The sequence below is a fragment of the Artemia franciscana genome, chromosome 1, assembly GCF_032884065.1.
Source record: "Artemia franciscana chromosome 1, ASM3288406v1, whole genome shotgun sequence".
Taxonomy (NCBI): Eukaryota; Metazoa; Arthropoda; class Branchiopoda; order Anostraca; family Artemiidae; genus Artemia; species Artemia franciscana.
In genome coordinates, this window is record NC_088863.1 from 61108209 (window position 1) to 61133610 (window position 25402).

At 37.1% G+C, this 25402-nt stretch overlaps 1 protein-coding gene across 3 annotated transcripts in view; it reads right to left on the reverse strand.

The window, feature by feature from the left end:
- Nucleotides 1-25402, reverse strand: part of LOC136032286 (solute carrier family 53 member 1-like) — an 86133-nt gene that overhangs the window by 30980 nt on the left and 29751 nt on the right. For all 3 annotated transcript variants that reach the window (XM_065712565.1, XM_065712558.1, XM_065712575.1), the window contains exons 3-6: nt 24097-24238; nt 17776-18017; nt 7879-8143; nt 2963-3166 (exon numbers count right to left, since the gene is read on the reverse strand). In XM_065712565.1, coding sequence (XP_065568637.1) covers nt 2963-3166; nt 7879-8143; nt 17776-18017; nt 24097-24238 — 853 coding nt within the window. The remainder of the gene's footprint in view (nt 1-2962; nt 3167-7878; nt 8144-17775; nt 18018-24096; nt 24239-25402) is intronic.

Sequence of the window (25402 nt, forward strand, 5' to 3'; positions counted from 1 at the left end):
CCGTTGGGATAAACACATTAACACATGCTTCAACTGGGATGTGGTCAGCGGAGTGACTTCCCATTAGCACAATCACTGTGCCACACACTTGGTGTGTGCATGCGACATGGTCTATATTTAAGACTGAACCACTAGCATGAACAAACATGAAATCTTTGTCTTTTAGGAGCACAAGATACCGACTTTCACGTGCACTTAGGATCAGCTGGAACCGAAGAGACGAGTCGTCGACTAGATTACAGTTGCAGTCTCCGATTATAATGCATTCCAGTTTAGACAACATAGTGGTCTTGAGGCACTTTGCAAGAACTCGCACTGCTTTTGAGAATTGGTTATCGGATTCTCCGTCGCTGTAGTTTGTAGGAAGGTACACATGGGCAATCGCAAGGTTCCTAGCCCTTATAGCCATAAAGTTACCAGCTATATGAAGACTCTCAGAATCAACGGCAGAGCTACAAACGAACGCTAGTCCACCAGAAGGCCTCCGACGTTGATGAGACTTGGCTGGTACAAAATAAAATATATGATTGTCTGAAAACTTGAGTAAGCTGAGGCTATTATTTGTCAGCAAATGTTCTTAGATGCACAGAGTATCACTACACCAACATAGTTGTTCAATTCCGGGGTTCTGTGAGACACATCTCTGTTCATATTCCAAGAAACAATCCTAGTATTCTGTTCATTCATCGGAGCATTTCGTTTTTCGATTATTTTTTTCATTTCAGGGCATTGGAATGACTGAAATGTATGTTTTGACGTCTTATATGCTGCATATCCAATTGGTTTCGTGCATGGGGTACTAGCATTGGACGTATGACCCTGAACACCGCAACATGGACATGTCTGGAGGCCGGAACACGCCGCTACAATGTGACCAAATTCCTGGCAATTATAGCATCGTTTTTGTAGCTACACAAATCTTCTTCAAAATTTAGTTTTGGCGGGCTTTTCATTGCCAGATCTAGCTGATAACGGGACGAAAAGTACAACATAATTACTTAGATTATGTGATATACAACTCTTTCCCTAGGGACTATAGAGCACCATGTCATCATCAAAGTCATAGTTATTGGATCTTTCAACTGTGCTGAATCGAATGGCTATCTTAAAATTTTCATCCCATGTCTTTGGGAGAAAATGGGCGTGACAGGAGGGCTAGTTGTCCTTCAATTTTTTTTTACTTAAAACAACTATTAGAACTTTTGATTTCCGTTCAAACGAGCTCTCTCCTGACATTTAAGGACCATTGCTTCGATACATCACATCTAGGCAAAAAAAGAGAAAAAATAAGCATCCGTGAGCTTAGTTTCTTTCTTGCCATCTGTTACGAGGAGTAGAAGCAAAAGCTTTTTTAGGTTTCAAAGAGGACTATTTGCTTATGATAAAAAAAGAGTATGGGTAACTTACAAGAGTGAGAACAGGCCCTAGTGTCAAAAAAAAAAAAAAAAAAAAAAAAAAAAAAAAAAAAAAAAAATATCAACGTCCTCTAGCCTTTGGCGACGCTTTGCATTTCTTCCAGTGTAAAAATAAGATTAATCAATCTGTAATTGATAAAACTGGGGTAGTAATAAGTGCCTGATATTATTTCCTGACAAAAAAACTATGACACAGCTTGGAAAAATATCAAGTGTCACCACAAGTTAGATGCTACTGATGCTTTTTTTTTATCGACATTAGCGCCAGTTACTCATATTCATTGGAAAAGACTAGAATAATCACCAACTAATCTCTTCTCCAAATAGTAACTAAAAAAAAAAGAAAAGAAAAAACGGTCTGCATTTTAGACGCTGACAATTTGTGATTTCTGGATCACAATGAGGCCTCGCGGCTACAGGCAAAGTTACCTGCAGATGCTCAAATTTTCACCGTATCTTGAAATTAGCAGAACAGGACTATTTAAAAAAAAAAAATCCTCAAATTCGCGAAGTCAAGTAAGAAAGACATTCCAAACTTAGGACAAAATTGCCTATAGCGGCAATCCTGATTACCACTGGAGGCAATTAATTACGAGAAATAGGATATAGTAGAAGTTAATTAACGAAAATTGTTTAAGAATAAATTTTAACTTAATCTTTGACTACGAGTGCCCACATGGTAAATTTAATGAAAAAATGACTGAAGCCCACACTTCTCATGACATAGCAAATCATCCTCGTACGATGATTTTAACTGCATAGTCAACAATTGGGTGGTTGGTGGTGTACGAAGCAGGTTAGACTGAACTAAAATTATAAGATTTGTCTTTAATTCTTGTGGAGTTTCTTGAAAGATGGCCAAAGCATAAGCTTTAAAAAAGGGAATGGGATTGACGGGCTATTTATCAAGAGAGGTGGGATTCTTAACAAGATTAGTAGCTCGAGGCACCTAAATTAAATGATGCGACAAATTTGTAGCTAGACTCCCATCAAGTGCAATACAAAAGTAAATTCAGCTCTTTGGCTTCAAGTTATTTTTTTTAAATGCAACTTACTTTTGGCACTTTAACTTCACTAATTACTAGTAAAATTATATTAAATCATACTATGTAGTATCAGCTAAGCCTATATATATATATATATATATATATATATATATATATATATATATATATATATATATATATATATATATATATATATATATATATATATATATATATATATATATATATATATATATATATATATATATATATATATATATATATATATATATATATATATATATATATATATATATATATATATATATATATATATATATATATATATATATATATATATATATATATATATATATATATATATATATATATATATATATATATATATATATATATATATATATAGACAACAATTAATGTAACTATTTTCCTTTGTTGAAAGAATATGAGAGGTTGTGTGTGTAGAAGCATTTAAAAGTGCATACAACTTGAAAAACCACTTATATTAGTATGACTAGAAATTATTAACTTTCTCCTCACCAAAAAGGCCTGCCAATTCAAACAAATGTTGATCAGTGAGACTGCTTCGAGGATCAAGCTCAAATATGAGGACATGATTTACACCATTTCTTCGCCAACCTGAGACGTTACCAGCAATGAAAAATACAAACAATACTATCCAAAACGGCCCTCTATATAGGCGAAAAAATATGTTCCAGCTAATTGTTTCTCGACGCCATAGACCTGAAAGGAGAAAAATTGATAGGATGCAACTGAAAAAGCAGATTGAAAATCAAAATTTGATATTTCATTCAATGGTTCTGTTTATATTTCCGTGGGAAATATAAAACAAAAGAACAGAGAAAAGATCTCTCATAGAGGAATGTTAATTGTACTTAATTTTTTAATAAAATTGTTAAATTTCAAATGATTCAGAAACCTATTGAAAGATTTTACCTAAAACAAGCAAGTACTCCCATTGGAAGGGGGGAGGAAACACCAAGTCACTTTTATACTTTTAAAATTACCTTGTAACTTCCTAAGTCAAAGCTTGTTTCATTTTTTAACACATCTTGAGTAGGATTGTTAATTTTCGATGACATTGTTTTGAATGTGCTACTGTTGCAAAAACCTTTTCTTATGGAATTCAGGCGCATGAAGGGGCAAACAGTCTTGGAAATTGAGAGGACAGTAGACATGCTGGTTTTGCGCAGCCCGCTTTGTTTCCACGGCGAAGGCCAAATTTGAATGTACTGTATATGCACTAAGCGCAGTCTCTGACAGTCCTAAAGATGAGACAGCGTGCGGTGCAAACGGACTATTGGACATAATCAATTGAACCTCTTTTGTCTCAGCATTGGAAAAAGTGTTGGTCATTGTGAACTCTTTATCAGAGCAACTTCAATCCGAAAGTTTGCTGATTTATGAGGTACTTGTACTGATTTCATACACTCCAAAAGCTGAGAATTGATAACAAATGTAACACTTTAAGCAAAATATATCCGAATTCTGGGCTTAGATTTCAAGCCGCTTCAATTTATCTCAAAGACTTTCTTTAAAACTCAACAACCGGTTACTCCGATAAACTTTTTTGTACTTCGAGGTAATAGATGGTTTCACGAGTAAAATACACCAGCATTTCTTCAAAATGTCCCTCTGCTTGACGCTTTACTTACCCTTGACCCCTCAAGTTTCGATTTTCTTGAATTGTTTTGGAAGTGGAAAGGGTTGCGTGTCATTATCAAAAGATTCTGATGTCGTTGACTATGCCAAATACTTTTAGATTTCTCTTGTAAAGTTGCATCTTTCAAAAATGAATCTTGTCCGAGCTATCGAAATTTCGTCCGACCTACCAATTATCTTTTTTGCCGTATAAACACTGACGAAGCTAGTTGCTACTTCACCTGTGATCACAGCCAGCACTGAAAAAATCTTTCCAATGATCTCGTGATCATTGCTGTTGCAAAAAAATGCGGTAAAAGGAACTCTATTTAGATAGATTAGTCTAGGATTCCTTCAAGCAACAAAACAGTCGCTATTCTGTATTTTAGGTAAATTTGCTCAATGTATGTTTGTATCAATACTATGTTTTGTTATGTAATGTTTTTTTTTATATCAATACTATGTTTGTTTGTATCTCCATTAAAGAATCGAAAAAAATCCCAGCCCCTCCCTCCCCTCTAAATTTTTTGGCAAACATGGCACACAGTTCAAAGATAAATATCTAACACAGCCTTTGAATAGATAAAAAAGCGCCACTTTGTACGACTTCGTTCCAATTATTTTTGCAAAACAACCCTATTTTATTTAGTTTAAGAGTTACAACCCAATAGTTTATATGGAAATACTCTAACTAGGCACACTGCTCTTGGGGATTGCTTGAATTCGTTTAAAACTAAACAAAACAACAATGATGAGGGCCATTGTAAAATATCCAATACCATTGTAATTCGTTTCTGCAGTGAAAATAGCAATTATATCAAGAAACATGATCTATATTTGGTTCCGAATATCTGGTCCTTCAAGTGTTTAAACATTATGCCCTTTCTCGGCGAATGCTTTACAACCTGAGATATTGTTTCATCAGCTTTTTGAAGCTAAGATTGAACCGAATACATTTTTCTCCAATAGAATTAGAATTTTTAATTGTTCTCTTTGTAATCTTATACACCCAATTCATTTGTTAACAGTAAGTTTTTTGTTATGGTTTGTTGAATATTAACTCCCTAATGATTGTGCTTTTTGGCTGAAAAATAGTAAAACTATATCATAAGCGATCAGGAAAAAAAAAAGGTGATGAAAGTAATGCGAAAATAAAAATCAGAATTAAGGTTAACTACAACTGTCCAGTTGGTTCATAATTGGCTCAGAATCCATATATTTACCAGGGACTTGTGTGATAAAACATGCGAAGGTTCTCCCTTTTAAAAAAAAATCCAGCTTTTAATGCAGCCTAACCAGACAAAACATTGAAAGTTACTGAAACAAAGAATTATCATCACCTTGAACCCTTTCATAATCATCTTAGAGAGGAATTACCTCTTTGTTAGAGACTGAAGTCTTATAACTTCTTCCTTAGAATTTTTGTTCATCCAAGTGAAGGTAATTCGTCACTCAGATTAAACTTTTAAATGGATAAGACTCAGCAAAGATAAAGGTTTCTGTTATAAAAAATCGTCTTTCTACTCAACTTGGCATACCCTGAAAACCAACACAAAAGAGAAGAAAGTGAAGAATTCGAGGGGGAAAACAGTTAATCTTAAAACGAAGTAGGTTACAGAGGAGAGATGCTTGATCCCGCACGGATTGATTTGTCCTGTGATAGGTTATTACTGGTTAAGGCAGAAGTTAAATGGTCGGCAAAATACTGAGGGTGTTATCTTTTCTTACGAGGTGAAACCACAGACAATGTAACCTATCACACTTCTGAGCCTTATGATATGCCAGCCAAATATTACAGTATGTTTATATAAAAGGGACTAAAATACAATTGATTTTACTTTGCAAATTAAACAAATGCGCCTTAATATACGACCTCAAAAATGTCTATAAAAGCATACAGGTTTGATTTTAAAATGTGTCAAGCTGTTAGCTTTTCATTTTCTACTTATTTTCATAAGGGATTTTTTCCTCCAAACTCCCTAACTGTTGATTCATAATCAATTATGTTTTAATAGTTGGGCACCAAACACAAAGTATTTAAAACTTTTTAAGAAAGCTGCTCTTTGAAAGCGGTAAGAAAGTTGTCTCAAAAAGGCTATTGATATAATTTTGTTCTTTGAGTAAAAGCCATTCTGCCCAGAAAGTATATTGAAGAATTACCCCAAATGTTATGGGCCAGAGATTGCAATCTATTTGAAAAGTGACTAGAATATGCTAAGTGTCTTTAAATAGTTTTAAGATGACGAACAAATTATAATTTCTATACATTCATCAATGTTCATCAATTATTCATCAATGTGACCCAGAAAGTCACTTTTATATCAGAATCAAAATTTATCATAATTTTTCCAAAACACAACATTTTTTACTGGAAAAAAATTTCCAGCAAAATAACTGTAACACAATCCTGATTACATTCTGGTTAAAAATAAAATACATAAAAAGTCTGTAGTCTACTTAGACCCTTTTTCCAGGCGCGGCAGCCTTAGCTTTAGAAAACAAGAGCCAAGAGGTCACACGGAACTTGTGACGAGATCCTAGCACGTAAAGAATCAAAACACCAGAAATACCCTCGACTCCCACAAAGAGATCAGATCCGGTCCGGTTACGTCAATCACAAATCTAGAACTAGTACTTATTCTTCCCATTAAGTTTCATCCCGATCTCTCCACTCTATGCGTATTCCAAGATTTCTAACTTCCAATATTTCTGTTTTCCCCCTCCACCCCTCAATATATCCAGATCCAATCCAAATTGAAAATGGAGCATCCGAGATACAAGATCTTTCTATATATCAGGTTTCATTAAGATCTGATCACCCTTTCCTAAGATACCTCAATTTTCACGATTTCCCCTCCCTCCAGCCCCTCTCCATATCGTAGAATCGAGGAACACTGTTATCAAGTCAATTTGTGGAGGTCCCTGACACGCCTACCAATTTTCATAGTCCTAGCGCGTCCAAAAGCAACGAGCCCGCCAAAGCACAGGAAATCCCCCTCACTTCCCCAAAGAGAAAGGATTCGGTAAGGTTATGTGAATCACGTACCTAGGACTTGTGCTTATTCTTCCCACCAAGTTTCACCCTGATCTCTCTACTCTAAGCGTTTTCCAAGATTTCTGTTTTCCTCTCCACTCCTCAATGTCCCGATCTCTCCACTCTAAGAGTTTTCCAAGATTTCAGGTTTCCCCCTCCAAATCCTACCAATGTCACCGGATCCGGTCGGGATGTGAAATAAGAGCTCTGAGACACGAGATCCTTCTAAATATCAAATTTCATTAAGATTCGATCATTTGTTCGTAAGTTAAAAATGCCTCTTTTTTCTAATTTTTCCAAGTTAATCATCCCTCCACCCCCCCCCCCCCCCCAGATGGTCAACTCAGGAAGACGACTACTTCTAATTTAATCTGGTCTGATCCCTGCTACGCCGGCAATTTTTCATCGTCCTAGCTTATCTGGAAGTGTCCAAACTAGCAAACCGGTACCGACAGAAAACGCGATCGCTATATGGCACTTGGCTGACAGCCAAGTGCCATACAAATCTTTGCGGCAACTGAGGATTGTGCAAGAATCCTGAAAACATCATGAAAATTTCGGAACGCTTAGTCTATACATACTGCATTGCATTGTGCTATGTACCATGTGCTACAGTATTACTTCATTATACTGAACGAGACCCTTGGATTTTTTATCTATTTTACCTTTACTGCATGCTAGTTCGGCTAACTAGATACTAATATAATTAGAAAGTAAAAACTACGCATGTATAGTATATAAGTAAATAAGAGAGTAATACCTGCTAATACAACAATAATAAAAAGAACAATGAATGCTCCAAAGAAAAGTCCGACTTTAAAGGTGGTCCACTCTTGAGGTTTCACTTGTCCAAGAGGTGGCACCCTCAACCGTTTCATTGCTCTTTGACGATCACCACTTTCCAATTCTTCAGTATAAATTGTTTCTGTATCTGCTAACAACGAGTCAATTGATTTGTCTACATAAAATTGAGCAGTGTCTACACGCTCTTCTCTCCATTTGGCTCCAATTTCCGTCTTGAGCATCTGAATACAAAAACAGAAAACTAGAGCAAGACAGTAGAGTATGCTTATACAATTATCGTATCAAAGATACAAATTTTTTAGCAAGTTTTTTTTTTGTTCAACAAAATAAATAGTGAAATTATAATCCCGAATTCTGATAATTATCATGTTTCAGAACAAGTAACCACACAATAAAACAGAATCTACGTAAGACATAAAACAACTATTTCAAGAAACAAAGCAACTATGTTTTTGTTGACATTCACCGGTTAATGTCGACATTCAACAGATTTTGGACATTCACGGCAACATTTACACATTTCATGAAACAAGAAGAACAATTATTAGATGAAGATATAAGACTCATTTTCTTTAATGAATAAGAATAAAAACAGAAAGATCTAGAAATAGAGGAGAACAGATAGATTCAACCTTTAGGAGAGAGCGTAAAATTGGTATACAATTGAAGGTACGTCAGCCATTTCCATCCCCTGTTGTTCTCAATGCGCATGTACCTCAGCATAAATAAAGAATTTGTTATCAAATTCACCTTTGCTCATTCACAGGAGTGAAATGCAAGAACCTGAAGTACTGCTACCACCTGGAAAACCAGAAAGAGTCAAGAAATAATCCAAGTAATCTTTCGCCATGTGAGCCATCACTAACTTGAAGAAATTTTGTGCATCAGCAAGTAAGACGTGCAAGTCTTGCCCCTTCCCCCCTCGGGAAACCTTTCTCATATATATTTCACCTCTAAATTATGATAAAGTGGTTGAAATAAAAAAGGAAAAACATAATATATCTGTCCAATTTGAAAAAAAAAGTACAGCCCTTTCACCATAGGACTTATACATATGGGTGATTCCATTTCAACAGTTTCTTTGGAAAGTCTACTACTTCAGACAACTATTGTTAACAGCTGGAAAAATCAATACCGAGTTCCTTAAGGATTTAGGTGTCTCTTAGTTCATGTTGCCATTAACTTTGGTTTTATAAATTTGTAACTTGGTGCTGCACCGGTGAGGATTGGGCTGAGCATTCGCAACCCACACCTGGACCCAGTGGGACAATCCCTGGAGAAATCTAACTGCAACTGAAAAGTCAACAATAGCTCCGGATACTTCAACCTTCTTGATGACGACCCCTCAACGCCCATGGACTCGATTTCTGACTGCGAAAAGAACCACCAAAATAGAATTTTGGAATGTAAGAACAATAAACCAGATTTCAAGAACCTAACAAGTTATCAAAGAAATGAAACTGTATTGTCCGGATATACTTGGCCTAAGTGAAGTTAAATGGACAGGATGTAGACTAGAGTAACTCGACGAAGGATATACTCTGGCTTTAAGTAGAAATCCTGCAACACACCGTGTGGGAGTACGAGTTTTGATGTCACCTAGCGCGTCGAAGGCAATGGAGAGCTGGAGCCCTAAAATGAGCGTTTATTGGTGGTCCTATATATCTCAAACCACACCAAACTGACCATCATTGCCTGCTATGCTCCCACAAATCAAACCGACGAAGAACAAGAGCTATGAGCTCATATGGCACTTGTGACGATGGTCGAAAGAGCCAAGAGCTCATATGGTATGAGCTCTATTAAAATTCTAAGAATCAATTATAAAAAAAAGGTAAGAGGTAAAGGATACGGCATTAGACTTTACAGTCCGTACCGGCGGTACTGATCTCCGTTTCTTGGCCCTTCAGCCAGGAAGTGCAATGGGGGGTTGGGGGCCAGCCATCCTGTGCTTTCGCACAACCTTCCTGTTTACCTTCCCCAGATTTCTCCAGGTACCCATTTAAAGCTGGGTCGACTCTGGCTCAGCTTACAGAGTCACGCCACTGACCCCCGTCCCAAACTGAAGAATTGGGTACACTGGGATTCGAACCCGCGTCCTCTCAGACGAAGGATCCCAAATCCAGCGCACCAACCAACTCGGGCTTAATGCGGCTTAACGGGCTTAATGAGGCTTAATGCCGTTCGGGATTTAAAATAAGAGCTCTGAGTCACGAAGTCTTTCTAAATATTAAAATTCATTAACATCCGATCACCCAGTCGCAAGTTAAAAATACCTCAACTTTTCTAATTTTTCCTCTCCCTTCAGCCCCCCAGATGTTCGAATCGGGGAAAACGACTTTATCAAGTCAATTTGTGCATCTCCCTGACACACCTACGAATTTTCATAGTCCTAGCACGTCCAGAAGCACCAGACTCGCCAAAGCAATGAACCCCACCACCTAACTCCCCCAAAGAGAGTAGATCCAGTCCGGTTATGTCAATCACGTATCTAAGACATTTATAAGCATTTTCCAAGATTTCTGGTTTCCCCCTCTAACTCCCCCCAATTTCAGCAGATCTGGTCTTGATTTGAAATAAGAGCTCTGAAACATAAGTTCCCTCTAAATATCAAATTTCATTAAGATCCGGCCACCCGTACTTAAGTTAAAAATACCTCAATTTTTCTAATTTTTCCAAATAACAACCCCCAGCTCCCCCAAAGAGAACGGATCCGTACCAATTATGTCAATCTCGTATTTATAACTTGTGCTTATTCTTCCCATCTAGTCTCATTTCCGATATCCCCACTCTAAGCGTTTTCCAAGATTTCCGGTTTCCAAGATCTCTGTTTCCCCACTCCAACCCTCTATGTCCCCGGATCCAATTCGAATTGAAAATGGAGAATCTGAGACATAAGATTCTTCTATATATCAAGTTTCATTGAGATCCGATCACCCATTCGTAAGATACCTCGATTTTCACGTTTTCCAAGAATTTCGGCTTCCCCCTCCAACTCCCTTCGATGTTACCGGATCTGATTAGAGATTTAAAATCAGAGTTTTAAAGCACAAGATCCTTCTAGATATTAATTTTCATTAAGATCTGATCACCCATTCTTAAGTTACAAATACCTTATTTTTTCTAATTTTTCCGATATACTCCCCTCCCCCAACTCCACCAAAGAGAGAGGATCCAGTTCGGTTATGTCAGTCACCTATCTTGGACTTGTGCCTATTCTTTCCACCAGGTTTCCTCCTGATCTCTCCGCTTTAAGCGTTTTCCAAGATTCCCCCCCCCCTAATGAAACTGGATCCGGTCGGGATAAAAAATAAGAGATCTGAGTTTCGAAGTCCTTCTAAATATGAAACTTCATTAAGATACGATCACTCTTACGCAAGTTAAAAATACCTCATTTTTCAATTTTTTTTAGAATTAACCCTCCCCCCAACTCCACCAAAGAGAGCAGATCCGTTCCGGTTATGTCAATCCCGTATCAGGGACTTGTGCTTTTTTTTCCCACCAAGTTTCATCCCGATCCCTTCACTCTAAGCATTTTCCAAGATTTTAGGTTCCGCCCCTCCCCAACTTCCCCTTCACCGGATAAAGTCGAGATATTGATATAAGAGCTCCGAGACATGATATCCTTCCAAACTTCAAATTTCATTAAGATCCGATCACTCCTTCGTAAGTTCAAAATACCTCATTTTTCTAATTTGTTCAGAGTTAACCCTCCCCCCTACTCCCCCAAAGAGAGGAGATCCGTTCCGGTTATATCAATCACGTATCTAGGACTTCTGCTTATTTTTCTCACCAAGTTTCATCCCGATCCCTCCACTCTAGGCGTTTTCCAAGATTTTAGGATCCCCCCAATGTGCCCGGATCCAGTCGAGATTTAAAAGAAGAGCCCTGAGAGACGATATCCTTCCAAAAATCAAATTTCATTAAGATCCCAACACCCGTCCGTAAATTAAATACTTCATTTTTTCTATTTTTATGAATTAACCGGCCCCCCCCCACTCCTCTCTAGATGGTCAAATCGGGAAAATGACTATTACTAATTTAATCTGGTCCGGTCCCTGATACACCTGTCAAGTTTCATCGTCCTAGCTTGCCTGGAAGTGCCTGAAGTAGCAACACCGGGACAGACAGATAGACCGACAGAATTTGTGACCACTGTATGTCACTTGGTCAATACCAGTGCCATAAAAAGGCAAATTCTGTGAAATGTTAAGCGTTTACCCAAGATGTGCCCCAGACCAGTTGGAGCAGACCGTCGGTATTGTCTAGAAGCCATGGACCCACATGCTACAGGAGTTATCACCGAAAACGGAGCAATTGTTGTAGACTATACGCTGAATAACGACTTGATCATAGGTGGAACATTGTTTCAGCATAAGACGATTCATAAATAATCCTGGGTGTCTCCAGATGGTCAAAAAAAAAAAAAAACTAAATTGACCCCTTTCTAATTTCAAGACGTTGGAGAAGCAGCTTATTTGAAGTACGTGGTTTTCGAGGAGCTGACGTGAATTCAGACCATATATTGAAGATGACAGAAATACAAATTAATTTAAAAGCTCAAAAGAAGAAAGTTACCAGTACCTATAGGCAGTTTGAAACCGACAAGCTGAAAAACCGATTTCTCGGTATTTCTCTGAATAACAAATTTGAGGCCTTGAATCTAACAGATGAAACTGACAAACATGATGTCGAACATACGAGGTTGATAATCAAGAATACCTACCATGAGACCGCCAAGGCAAGTCTCGGATATAAAAAAAGAAAAAAGGAAGAATGGCGCAAGGAAACGAAGAGAGATATCCTGAATGCGTCAACACCTGAAGATAAAGACTATCTGCGGTTATGATAATAAGGAAGAGGATAAAGCTGTCAAAAAGAGTGCAAGAAAAGACAATCGAAACCAGATAGAAGACAAGGCAGCACTTGCCGAAGAGGCTGCAAAATAAGGTGACTCCAGAATAGTTTACCGACTAACCAATTAGATAGTTGGAAAAAAAGTGAACCGCTCATCACTTGTCAAAGATGAAAACGAGAACATAATTTCAGATCACAAGAAAGTAAACGAAAATGGGCATCCTATTTTGAAAATATACTTAATATATAAATATATTCCCCACCCCATGACCGACATCCCATTTTTACAAATTGACGCAAGTGCTGATCCTCCAAGCATTGTAGAGATAGAAGCTGCTATCAAAAAGCTTAAAGATGGCTGTGCATCAGGAGTGTAATTACCAACTTGGTGCTAGAAACGTTGACATTTCTTACTTTCGTAAATCCCCCCCCCCAAAAAAAAGAAGAATAGACTATGGATCCTTAAGAATGCAGACATGTCCTCATTAAACTCTCAGGATTAAAAAAAGATAAACATTTTTCTTAGATTGTGCGCTCTCCCTCCCCACGGGTAAAAGTACGTCTTCCGGTTCGTAAGCTAAAATCTTAAAGAGGTTTCTTTTCTAATTTTTCTTTAGATTTGAATAGCTATAAGGAAATAACAAAAAGATAAACTGCACCTAAATCAAGGAGAAGCAGGAGTTACCCCACTGCTCCCCCCCCATCTCCGTTATATATTCATTACTGACTGGTCCAGAAACCGGCCATTTCACCGAATATATAAGATTCTGTTCGTTGTACTTAATCTCTAGCAATTTCAGCAGAATCCTGTTCTTCAAGCTATTCAAATGATAAATCAAAAGCATTTTTAAAATAAAAAAGGTTGAAAAGCTGATGTTCGACTCTTCACAAGAAAAAGGATTTGTTTGGATGACTGGATATCGTCCAGAAGAAAAATAGATTTGATGTTTAAGTCACTGATTTTCCAAACATGTTGGCAAGGATATGACATCGTTGAACCAAAGCTTTTCTTCAAATTTTACTGCTGATGGTCACTAAGAAAGATATAAAGTCCAAAAACAAAGCTACGGGCTTCGAAGCCATGTCCTGTCAGACCTGACAAAAATACGCACACAGAATCTTACAACATTCATTCAAATCCACGAACACAAATATACTGACATAGTTCGGAGAGTCAGCTGTAATGTTCCTGCTTTTCCTACTAAGGTCTGCAAGTTCAGGCTAGATTCTGGAAACGAGTCGAGTTTAATTTGGCAAGTTCACCAGGTCAAGAAAAAAGTTCCTTACACGTAGTTGAGGAATTCTCCGGTCACAAAAAAAAAGTAGAAAAAGCGCTTAAATTAATTTTTCATTGAAGTAAGGACTTTTTTTTTAGATTAATCTTAATGCTTACTGCTTATTGTTTCTGCACTGGTATAAAATAGACAAATGTACTATTGTGCATTTCTAAAAATATATATCTAAAAGTGAAATACATCCCATTCTAGTTTAAGGAAATTTTAAAGGAAGACTTAAGAAAATTCCCGTTGTACCAGACACACAAAATTACGACGTTACTCAACTCCTCTAGCTGGACAACCCTCCTCGGTGAGGACGCTTAATACTTTAAGAACATTATATTAGTCTCAGATATATAATGATATACTTGAAACATTGCGGTGCCAGAATCTACCAAGATGTCTTGAAAGCTGGAATGACAATTGCCAAATTTCCGTAACCAAACTATCTATCTACATTGCAACTAACTTTTCCACAATCCTTTTCGTACTCTTGGGGTTGTACGCACTATCTCTTGACGAACATATTTGTAGAATAAGGCACAGAAACAGAGCAGTCACAACCCAAGAATACCATTGATCAACATGGGTGGCGCTATCGATACTAATATCTGCTAGGTTACTAGCATTGTCTCTACACAAACAGACAGTATTTAATAAGGGGTTCTACAGTTTTCTGAGAAAAACAACTAGAAACACTAGCGAATATTGAAATTAAAAAGGGAAATACAAACAAACAGCACTAGTTTGAAGAAGAGTATTTGAGGTTGTTTTGTATGAGGAATAGCATATTTTGGCAAAAGGAGAATATTTTGGCTAAAATGAGCTTTCTTTTTTGTTAGAATGATCTAGCCTAATTTTTCAATGAACCAAAAAATGACAATTCATCTGCCTGGAACAATTCAATGCGTTGATTTTCTACGCTCCAGAACCATAATATTTCCAGCAAGAAAAAGAGTTCAATACCAGCAGCTCTAAATTTCCGTGGAAAATTAAAGAAAATACATCGTTTCCACTAAGAATAAATAAAATGCAAATAACTGACAACAACGTTCAATTTATTATTATAGTGCATCTAACTCCAGCCCTTCTTTTTTTTGTGTGAATTTGCTTTGATTTCATATAGCTATGGTGATTTTTTTATTATTTTTATTTATGGCTATTGAGTTATGGTGATTTTTATGTTATTTAAAATTCGTTCCAAAACCTAAATTCAGAAAAAAATACAATGAAAGAATAAAAAAGGACAGTTAATACTTCATGAAATAATAGAGTGCAAAGAAAGGAAATCAATTTATTTGCTTTCACCGATCTTACACAATACTATATTTTCCTATTTACGTTTATTCTTAAATTCAGTTTCATTTTAAATCTTTCTCGCTTTCAATTTTTTTTTTAATTTCTGCACTTATTAACAAGAAAGAATCAAACATGAAGACATTTTTTAAGATTTTATTAACAAGAAAGAGACAAATATGAAGAATGCTTCCCTGAGAAGAACTTTCATGCGGTGCAACACAGATCGTCCTTACATAACCCAAGATATTAAAGATTTGATTCAGTATAAAATTCAACTAAGAAAAAAAGGGGAAAATAGGAAATGCTAATATGATCCGCAACAAAGTACGTAAAATGACAAGAAAGGCTGCAGCTTGAGTATTACCAAAAAAAATGATAACCTTTTTGAATCAAAGCCTAGCATGTGGTATAAGGAAATAAAAAAAAATTGTGGAAAATCCCCTAGTGGTGTTGATTTTTGTTCAGATTCTAACGATAAAACAGTTGCTAACCAGTTAAATGGTCATTTGGCCAGAATAATCAAGTCTTTGCCGCCTCTTGATGTAAATAAAACGAACCAAGAGAATCAGAAAATTTCAAATGATGACGTAACTTTACCTGAGCATCACTATTACTATTTTACTTTTCTGAGCATCAAGTTTTTAGCAAAATAAAGAAACTTAAACGAAATAGTATAACTTCCATAGATATTCAGACTGAACTTATAAAAGCATTCCTGACAAACTGACTAAGCCACTAACACAAATTGTTAATTGCATTTCAACTTCTTCAGTTTACCCCCAGATTTGGAAAACGGGGTATGTTACTCTAATCCCTAAAAAAGATACTGATCTTAATGCCAATGGCGTGAGACTAATCACTTTGATCCCCCTTGTTCAGCAAAATGTACAAAAGCTTTGTAGCAAATTGGCTAAAAGCTGAAGTTGAACCCCTCCTTGATCCTCACTAGTACAGTAACAAAAAGAATACATCAACATCCCATTATCTAGTCAGTCTTTTATACATTCTTTTTAAAGCATGTTGACGAGCCTGGTAAATGGCTAAATTAATAACAATTGATTTTAAAAAAGGTTTCAATCTGATTGATCATAATATTTTAATTTCTAAGTTATTAATTGATTTTAGAGTGAACCCTGCTGTTGTGCAAATCAGTCAGAGTTTTTTTTAATAAATAGGTGCCAAATTTTAAAATATAACAAGTCTCTCTCTGAGCCTGAGCCAGTTTTTTTTGGTGTACCTCAAGGCACCATCCTGGGTCCTATTCTTTTTCTAGTTATGATTAATGATATTGCTAATGACTGTGGAGACCGTTGTGAATATGTTGATGACCTTGCCCTTGGAGAATTTTGTAAAACAAATAAATGTACCAAAGCTCAAATTTTAATTGATAACGCCAAATCTAAAGCTTCCGTTTCAAATACGACAGTAAATGACAGTAGATCTTCTATTTTAACTATTTCATTTTTGAACTCATCTGAACTAAATTTCCTACCAACTATCTCTGATTCTCTAAAAGTCAGTAAGATTAAACTCTTGGGAGTTATTATTGCCAGCGATTTAAAATGGGAACTAAACACAACTAGTCTAGTAAAAAGGGGTAATGCTGGGCTGCAGGTGCTCAAGCTTATTCAAAACATAGCGCCCCTCAAGATCACCTCCTCCGAATATTTACATCTTTTAGTCGCTCAATTCTAAAATATGCAGCTCCAGTATAGCGTTTTGGACTGACGACTGAGCAAAGCACCAAGGTCGAAAGAGTTCAGAAAAGAGCTCTAATGATAGCTTCGAAGCAGGCAGAAATGTCGTATGAAGAGTTGCTGACACAGTTTAAAAATACAAACTCTGGGAAAAAGAAGAGAAACCCTGCATGGATTTCGAAAAAAAAACCTCTGATCCACCCAATCCACAAAACCCTTTCCCCCCCTCAATTTACAACAAAACGATTCCCGCACAGGGTTGTACTGCCTGTTGAGAAACTTCAGCCGGTACACTGTGCCACCAGCGGTTAGTGAAGAGCTTTATGCCTAGATTTGTAAAAATGTATAATAAAAGTCAGGAGGATTGATTAGTCTTTTTTTTTCTTTTTTTTTTTTTGGCGTCGCTTATTGATATGACTATACCAAAGAAATTTGGCAGTGCCATGAAAATTTTGCTGAAAATAAAAGTTTATCTATCTATCTATCTACCATACACGGATCATTGGTGGAAATCTACTAGACAGGCATCTCCGGGAACTAGGTTGAACCCATCAGGCTTTCAGTTTATTATTTGGAAACAGTATTAAACAATAACAAATACACACCTTGAAGCATTAATGAGTAATACATCCAAACTAACAGAGACTATATATTAGCCTAATAGATTAAGTAATTAATTAGATATTGTTGTTTTTTTTGGAAGAAACAAAAGACAAAGGGCACCTTATCATGCTTTTTCAGAATCTTCCGAAACCCAGTAAAATTTAAATCCTGATAATTCTGAAGAATGACTAGACTCAAATAGAATTCACTGAAAGCTAGTTTCAGTTCTCCAATTTTCCTTCCGGGTGGTCGAAATGTGGGTAGCGGAATCCGACTTTTTCCTTGCTTTGCTTGTAAGCCTTTGACATACTGAAGCTCCCCTTGAAGTGAACAATGTTTCCTTGTTGCTTCTGCAAGTTTTTCTGGAAAGTGAAAAGATACTTTTTTTAGCGGAACGACTATGTGCAAAATCCTAAAACAGAAATAAAAATATTTGGAGCTTTTTCTTTATTTTTTTTTTCTATTCATCTTTGAAGAGTTGAAAAGGCATTCTTTCGCCCAACCAATGTAAAAATGTGCATATTGTGACTGAAAATATTCCTAAGACGTTATCTGGTAGTTTTGGGTAAACTGAGTTTTACAGAAAAGTCAATTAAATCAAGCATACTATCGATTGGTCAAATCAGTTTATCAGCATGTTATGCTACTGTTATTTTTTCCCTTTTCCTTCTAAAATAGCTAAGTATTTGACATCAAAATTGTTCTTGCCATATTTTTTCAAGCCTAAAAATAGTTCCTTTTACAAACTATTGGATGGTAACCCGAAAGATTACCCAGTTTTTCCCAACATCATGGAAAATATCAGTCACATAACATTATACACATATTATTGCTCGTTTATAAATATAGTAGATATTCTATTAGAATTCTACTATATTGTAGATATCACACTATTAAGCCACCTGAGGTCAAAACGGCCTGGCAAAATCCCTCCTCCTCCCACTGTACCCACTCCCACGAAGTTACACCCTTCTTTGAATCTTTTTTTATGACCTCGTCCCACCCCATTGCCCACCCCACTTTTCGCCTGAACTCAGCTGGATCCTTTTTATGACACCTATGATTTACTAGACTAACTTTTGACAATTGTTATTGACAACATGTGGCATATCCATCTTAACCACTATCTTTACTAAAAATGTTATCAAGGTAGGTGCAGTTGAGTACTATGTCAATTATCTTGTTACCAAAGAATACATCTATTTTCTACTAATACTACTACTAACAACTCACCGCAGCACCGAACTGCCTGCAGTCAACACAGCTACGCACGCTGCTCCTCCATCCCAATCTATTCAAAGCCTCTCTTTTTACACCCTCCCAGGAAATTCCCATTTCCTTTAAATCTTTCTTTATGACGTTCTCCCATCCCAGACGAGGACGAACTGCTTTCCATTTATCCTTTGACAGTTCGGCAATCTGTCATCCTTCATCCGCACAACGTTCATTATAGCCCCAGAAAGTGGGATTGAACCACATTTTTTTAAAGATTCTACTGTTTTAAATATGGTCGGTCAACTGGGTACCCAGAAAAATCCGTTGGCAATTTCTCTGGAAAACATCTAGCAAATCTTCATCCGATTTTTGTAGCACCTATGGTTCAGAGCCACATTTGACCACTGTCATAACTTTTTCTTCTATAGTTCCCTTCCATTCTTCCCAGCCTCTCCAAAAAGTAAAACTTGCACGTCAGAGTTGATTTTTTTTCAATGTTGCACAAAAAAATAACAATTTTGAGAAAGAATTCAAGATTAAAACAGCAACGATCAACTCAGTTCGAAACGGGTTTTGATAAGCACAGATTGCAGTTGTTTGAAAAATTACCGGATTTCGCCCGCTAATTGAGAAAAAGACTTTAAACCCTCTAACATTTTAATAGAGATTCCAGGTAAAATATCCGATTTAAATCAAACGTGCAAAAAAAAAATAAAAAAAAAATAAAATGCAAATCTAACTTTTCGTTACTCCAAATATGGCAGCAGGAACGACCATTTTTGATGCTGCATAGCAGTTTTTTACGGTGTTATATACACTTCATGACGAAGTAAACAATAAGACAACTTAACCCAAAATTTTTAAATCACTCAATGCGGCTTCTCAATGCTCTTTTCAACTACAAATCTACAAATAGCAGGCTTAAGAGATCAAGAGTTTTTAACTGAGCCTTTAAACGTCTCACTACGATGCTACCTGCGTGCTAGTTCTAGTGGCAGCAATTGCTGTAAGAATGCGTGTCCTGTCCTCTTAGTTTCTTGTCCTTCCTATGTTTTGACAAAAAACCTTTTATAGGGTGTTTTCGTTCTAAAAGGCTTTTATTGGTGTTTTTAATTTACAAAAAGAAACGAAAAACAGCCCAAAATGAATTTTTGGTCGTCATATGGCCCTTAATGACGAAGTTATGAAGTCAATTTTATAAAAGCGATTAGATATAATTTTTTTTTCAAATGAGCCTAAGATATCTCTTCTATGTTGCTTGCGCACCAGTTCCATTGGTTCTGATTAAGGGGAAGGGGCACTAGTGCCCCAACCCTCAATTTCTTGCCCCTGACTAGATTGAAAATACATTTTTTTGGAGAATTTTAATCGGAAAGGGCCTTTTTTTGGTTTTTACTTTGAAAAAACTAGAAAAAATAATCCTAAAGTACAGTTTTTGGGTAACATTTTACACTTTTTAATGGCGCAATCAAATTGAATCTATAACAAGAGCTAAGAGCTCATATGGCACTTGTGACGAGGTCGAAAGAGCCAAGACCCAAGAGCTCATATGGTATGAGCTCTAGCAAAATTCTAAGAATCAAAAGATTGCTTTAAAAGGAAAATCAGAGGCTTAATGCCGGACGGGATTTAAAATAAAAGCTCTGAGTCACGCAGTCCTTCTAAATATCAAAATTCATTAAGATCCGATCACCCACTCGTAAGTTAAAAATACCTCAATTTTTCTAATTTTTCCTCTCCCTTCAGCCCCCTAGATGGTCGAATCGGGAAAAACGACTTTATCAAGTCAATCTGTGCAACTCACTGACACACCTACCAATTTTCATCGTCCTAGCACGTCCAGAAGCACCAAACTCGCCAAAACACTGAACCCCACCACCTAACTCAACCAAAGAGAGCGAATCCAGTTCAGCCACGTCAATCACGTACCTACGACATTTATAAGCGTTTTCCTAGATTTCCGGTTTCCCCCTCCAACTACCCCCAATGTCAAAATATCTGATCGGGATTTGAAATAAGAGCTCTGAAACATGAGTTCCTTCTCAATATCAAATTTCATTAAGATCCGGTCACCCGTTCTTAAGTTAAAAATACCTCAATTTTTCTGATTTTTCCAAATTAACAACCCCCAACTCCCTCAAAGAGAACAGATCCGTACCAATTATATCAATCTCGCATCTATAACTTATGCTTATTCTTCCCATCAAGTTTCATCCTGATCTCTCCACTCTAAGGGTTTTCCAAGATTTCCGGTTTCCAAGATTTCTGTTTCCCCCCTCCAGCCCTCTATGTCCCTGGATCCAATTCGGATTGAAAATGGAGCATCTGAGACATAAGATTCTTCTATATATCAAGCTTCATTAAGATCCGATCACTCATTCGTACGATACCTCGATTTTCACGTTTTCCCAGAATTTCAGTTTCCCCCTCCAACTCCCTTAAATGTCACCGGATCTGGTCGAGATTTAAAATTAGAGTCCTAAAGCAAAAGATCCTTCTTGATATCAAATTTCATTAAGATCTGATCACCCGTTCGTAAATTACAAATACCTCATTTTTTCTAATTTTTCCGAATTGCCCCCCCCCCTCCAACTCGACCAAAGAGAGCAGATCCGGTCCGGTTATGTCAGTCACCTATCTTGGACTTGTGCCTATTCTTTCCACCAAGTTTCATCATGATCTCTCCGCTTTAAGCGTTTTTCAATATTTCCGACCCCCCCCCATGACACTGGATCCGGTCGGGATTTAAAATAAGAGATCTGAGTTTCGAGGTCCTTCTAAATATGAAATTTCATTAAGAAACGATCACTCTTTTGTAAGTCAAAAATACCTCATTTTTTCTAATTTTTTGGAATTAAGCCTCCCCCCAACTCCCCCAAAGAGAACAGATGCGTTCCGGTTATGTCAATCCCGAACGTAGGCTTACCTACGTACCTTGTGCTTATTTTTCCCACCAAGTTTCATCCCGATAAATCCATTCTAAGCGTTTTCCAAGATTTAAGTTCCGCCCCCCCCCGCAACTTCCCCTTCACCAGATCCGGTTGGGATTTAAAATAAGAGCTCTGAGACGGGCGGTATCCATAAGAGCTCACGATATCCTTCTAAACATCAAATTTCATTAAGATCCGATCACTCCTTCGTAAGTTAAAAATACCTATTTTTTTGGTTTTTCAGAATTAACCCTCCTCCCCCAACTCCCTCAAAGAGAGGGGATCCATTCTGGTTATTTCATTCACGTATAAAGGACTTATGATTATTTTTCCACCAAGTTTCATCCCGATCCCTCCACTCTAAGCGTTTTCCAAGATTTTAGCCCCCCCAACTCCCCCCGTTAATCCTATTCCCCCAATAAACCTCCTCCCCCAACTCCCCCAAAGAGAGCGGATCCGTTTCGGTTATTTCAATCACGTATATAGGACTTATGATTATTTTTACCACCTAGTTTCATCCCGATCCCTCCACCCTAAGCGTTTTCCAAGATTTTAGGCCCCCCAACTCCCCTCAATGTCACCGGATCCAGTTGGGATTTAAAAGAAGAGCTCTGAGACACGATATTCTTCCAAACTTCAAATTTCATAAGATCCGATAACTCCTTCGTAAGTTAAAAATACCTCATTTTTTCTAATTTTCAGAATTACCCCCCCCCCCCCCCCAACTCCCGCAAACAGAGCAGATCCGTTCCGTTTATGTCAACCACTTATCTAGAACTTCTTCTTTTCCCACCAACTTTCATCCCGATCCCTCCATTCTAAGCGTTTTTCAAGATTTTAGGTCCCCCCCCCAACTCCGCCCAATTTCAGCGGATCTGGTGGGATCTAAAATAAGAGCTCCCATACATGATATCCTTCCAAACATAAAATTTCATTAAGATCCCATCACCCGTTCGTAAGTTAAAAATACTTCATTTTTTTCTATTTTTTTCCGAATTAGCCGACCCCCCATCCCCCCCCCCCCCAGATGGTTAAATCGTGAATAGGGTCCGGTCCCTGATATGCCTGCCAAATTTCATCGTCCTAGCTTACCTGGAGGTGCCTAAAGTAGCAAACCGGGACAGACAGACAGACCGACAGAATTTGCGATTGCTATATGTCACTTGGTTAATACCAAGTGCCACAAAAAGCGATTAGATCTAAAAATTAATTTTAAAACAACCAAATTTCTCTCTAGGATTTAGTCCACGTATTTGTCCTAGCGGCAGCAATTGAATGGGAGGGGAGTGCTGCACAAGTGCCCCCCCCCCACATAGTTTCTTGACCCTGATTGAATTTTGAAAAATATCTTATTTCGGATCTTTTCATTAGATTAAATAAAAAAAAGAAGTTTTTTTCAGCTGAAAGTGAGGAGCAGCATTAAAACTTCAAACGAACAGAAGTTATTAAGTATACAATGAGGTATGCCTCCTAGTCAATACCTCGCTTTTTACGCAAAAGTTTGAATTTTGTTCCAATTCTTTAAGAATGACCGCAGAATCACAATGGCTATTTAATTAGAATGAAGAGTTCTTTTGAAAGTACTAAAAAAAAACTTTAGCGTAAAGAACGAGGTATTGACTAGGAGGCGGACGCCCTCATATACGTAATAGTTTTTGTTCAACTTAAGTTTTAATGTTGTTCCTTACTTTCAGTTGAAAAAACTTATTTTTATTTAATTTTTGGTCGTTTTTTGAATAATTTTGGGAAATCTGACACCCTCTTCATGGAAAATTCCCTTCCCCCATGAAAAATTCCTCCATGGAAAGATCTTCCCACACAATCTTCTCTCCCCGACCGCCACCAGAAAAATACCCCCTGAAAACATTTGAATACTTCCCAATAACCAATACTATATGTAAGCAATGGGCAAAGTTTACAACTTGCAACCATTCCTCCGGATACTGTGGGGGATTAAGTCATCCTTGAAAACATAGTTATTAGATTTTTCGACTATGTTGAACAAAATGGCTATTTCAAAATTTTGATCGGGACTTCAAAGAAAAAAAAAGAGCATGGGAGGAGGCCTAGTTGCCCTCTATTTTTTGGTTACTTCAAAAGGACACTAGAACTTTTAATTTCCTTTCGAGCGATATTCTAGGACCATTTATTAGGTTGCAGTATCGTTGCAGCCATACTAACAACACTTCCCCGGATAGCCTAGACAGTTCTATAGATAAAGCTTTCCACCCCAAGACAAAATACTGACACAAAAAAAGCTGTGATTCAATGTACTAGATGATTAGGGTGAATTCACCTTGGAAAAATGTGTTGATTTTCTTCAGTTCTTGGTTACAATACTTGAAAAAATCATCTTCAAATTGTTGAATCTTCCCTTCAAAAGCAGGATCTCCATCAGGAAAGCTTTCCCTTGCAAGTCTCAGCATAACTTTCATTTCCTAAAATACAAGCAATCTGATTAGTTTACTTGAAACCCAAGGTCAGATAGAAAACCAGAATATAAGGAATTCTTTTAATCTCGAGAAGCACGATCTTACGGCAGACTTTCAATCTTTGATCCACAAAGTATGATTTTTTCTTCAGCCAAGCAACTGTTTTTGAGAGCAACGCCGAAAACGCTTTATCATAGGCAGCGCAATAGCACTGACTAAGTAAAGAACGATGAGGGCCCACTGCATTTTTTTTCCGCCAAGGCATTTTGTATAGAACAAGTTGTCATAGAAACATCGGAAGGAGCTCATTCGATTGGAAATTGAAAGTTCTAGTGCCGTTTGTTTACACATGATATTTGTTATTGGGAAAGAAGGCTTGGTTGACCTCTAGTGTTAAAAAGGCGAACGTTACTACCACTTCTACTGCTATTAATACTATTACAGCTACTACAGCAATATCTCAGAAACGGCTTGCCATATCAATCTGAAATTTCCAGATCATCATGAGGGGTAAGTTCAACTGATCAAAGGCAATATGTGGTTGCTACCACTGCTAACTAATACTACTGTTATCAAAACTAGTAATACAACATTACTGCTACTACTACCATGATACTAGTACTACTAAGGCTAAGAGTATGAAGGTGAAAATCTAAGAAAATATTGAGGGAAAAGTTGTACTAAATCAAAATATACTAGGTGCAAGCAGGTTGTTAAAAGGACATATCTAAGGATTAGCTTAATTTATTAAGTTAGAACTTTCAGGTATTACTTAGGGGGAAGATCAACTGACCGAAAGATTATATGCGCAAACTACTACTATTACTGCTACCACTACTACTGCTCCAACTACTGTTTCCATTACAAATAATACTAAAGCCAAGAGCAATAAGTTGAAAGTTTATGGAAAACGTCAAGGGGGAGATGAATTAAATTAAAACGCGGAGTGGGTATGAAGGTTATCAAAAGGGTATATCGGCCACAGCAGAGCATCGGCTTGTTGTGTTAAATTGAAACTTCAAGGGCTTGATGATGGGGGATGTTCAACTGACCAAAAGAAAATATGTGCATACTGCTACTACTATAAGACGCTACAGTTATTCCTACTCCTACTACTACTACTATGATAGTAGTAAAACAAAAGACTAATGGTATGAAGGTAAAAACTTA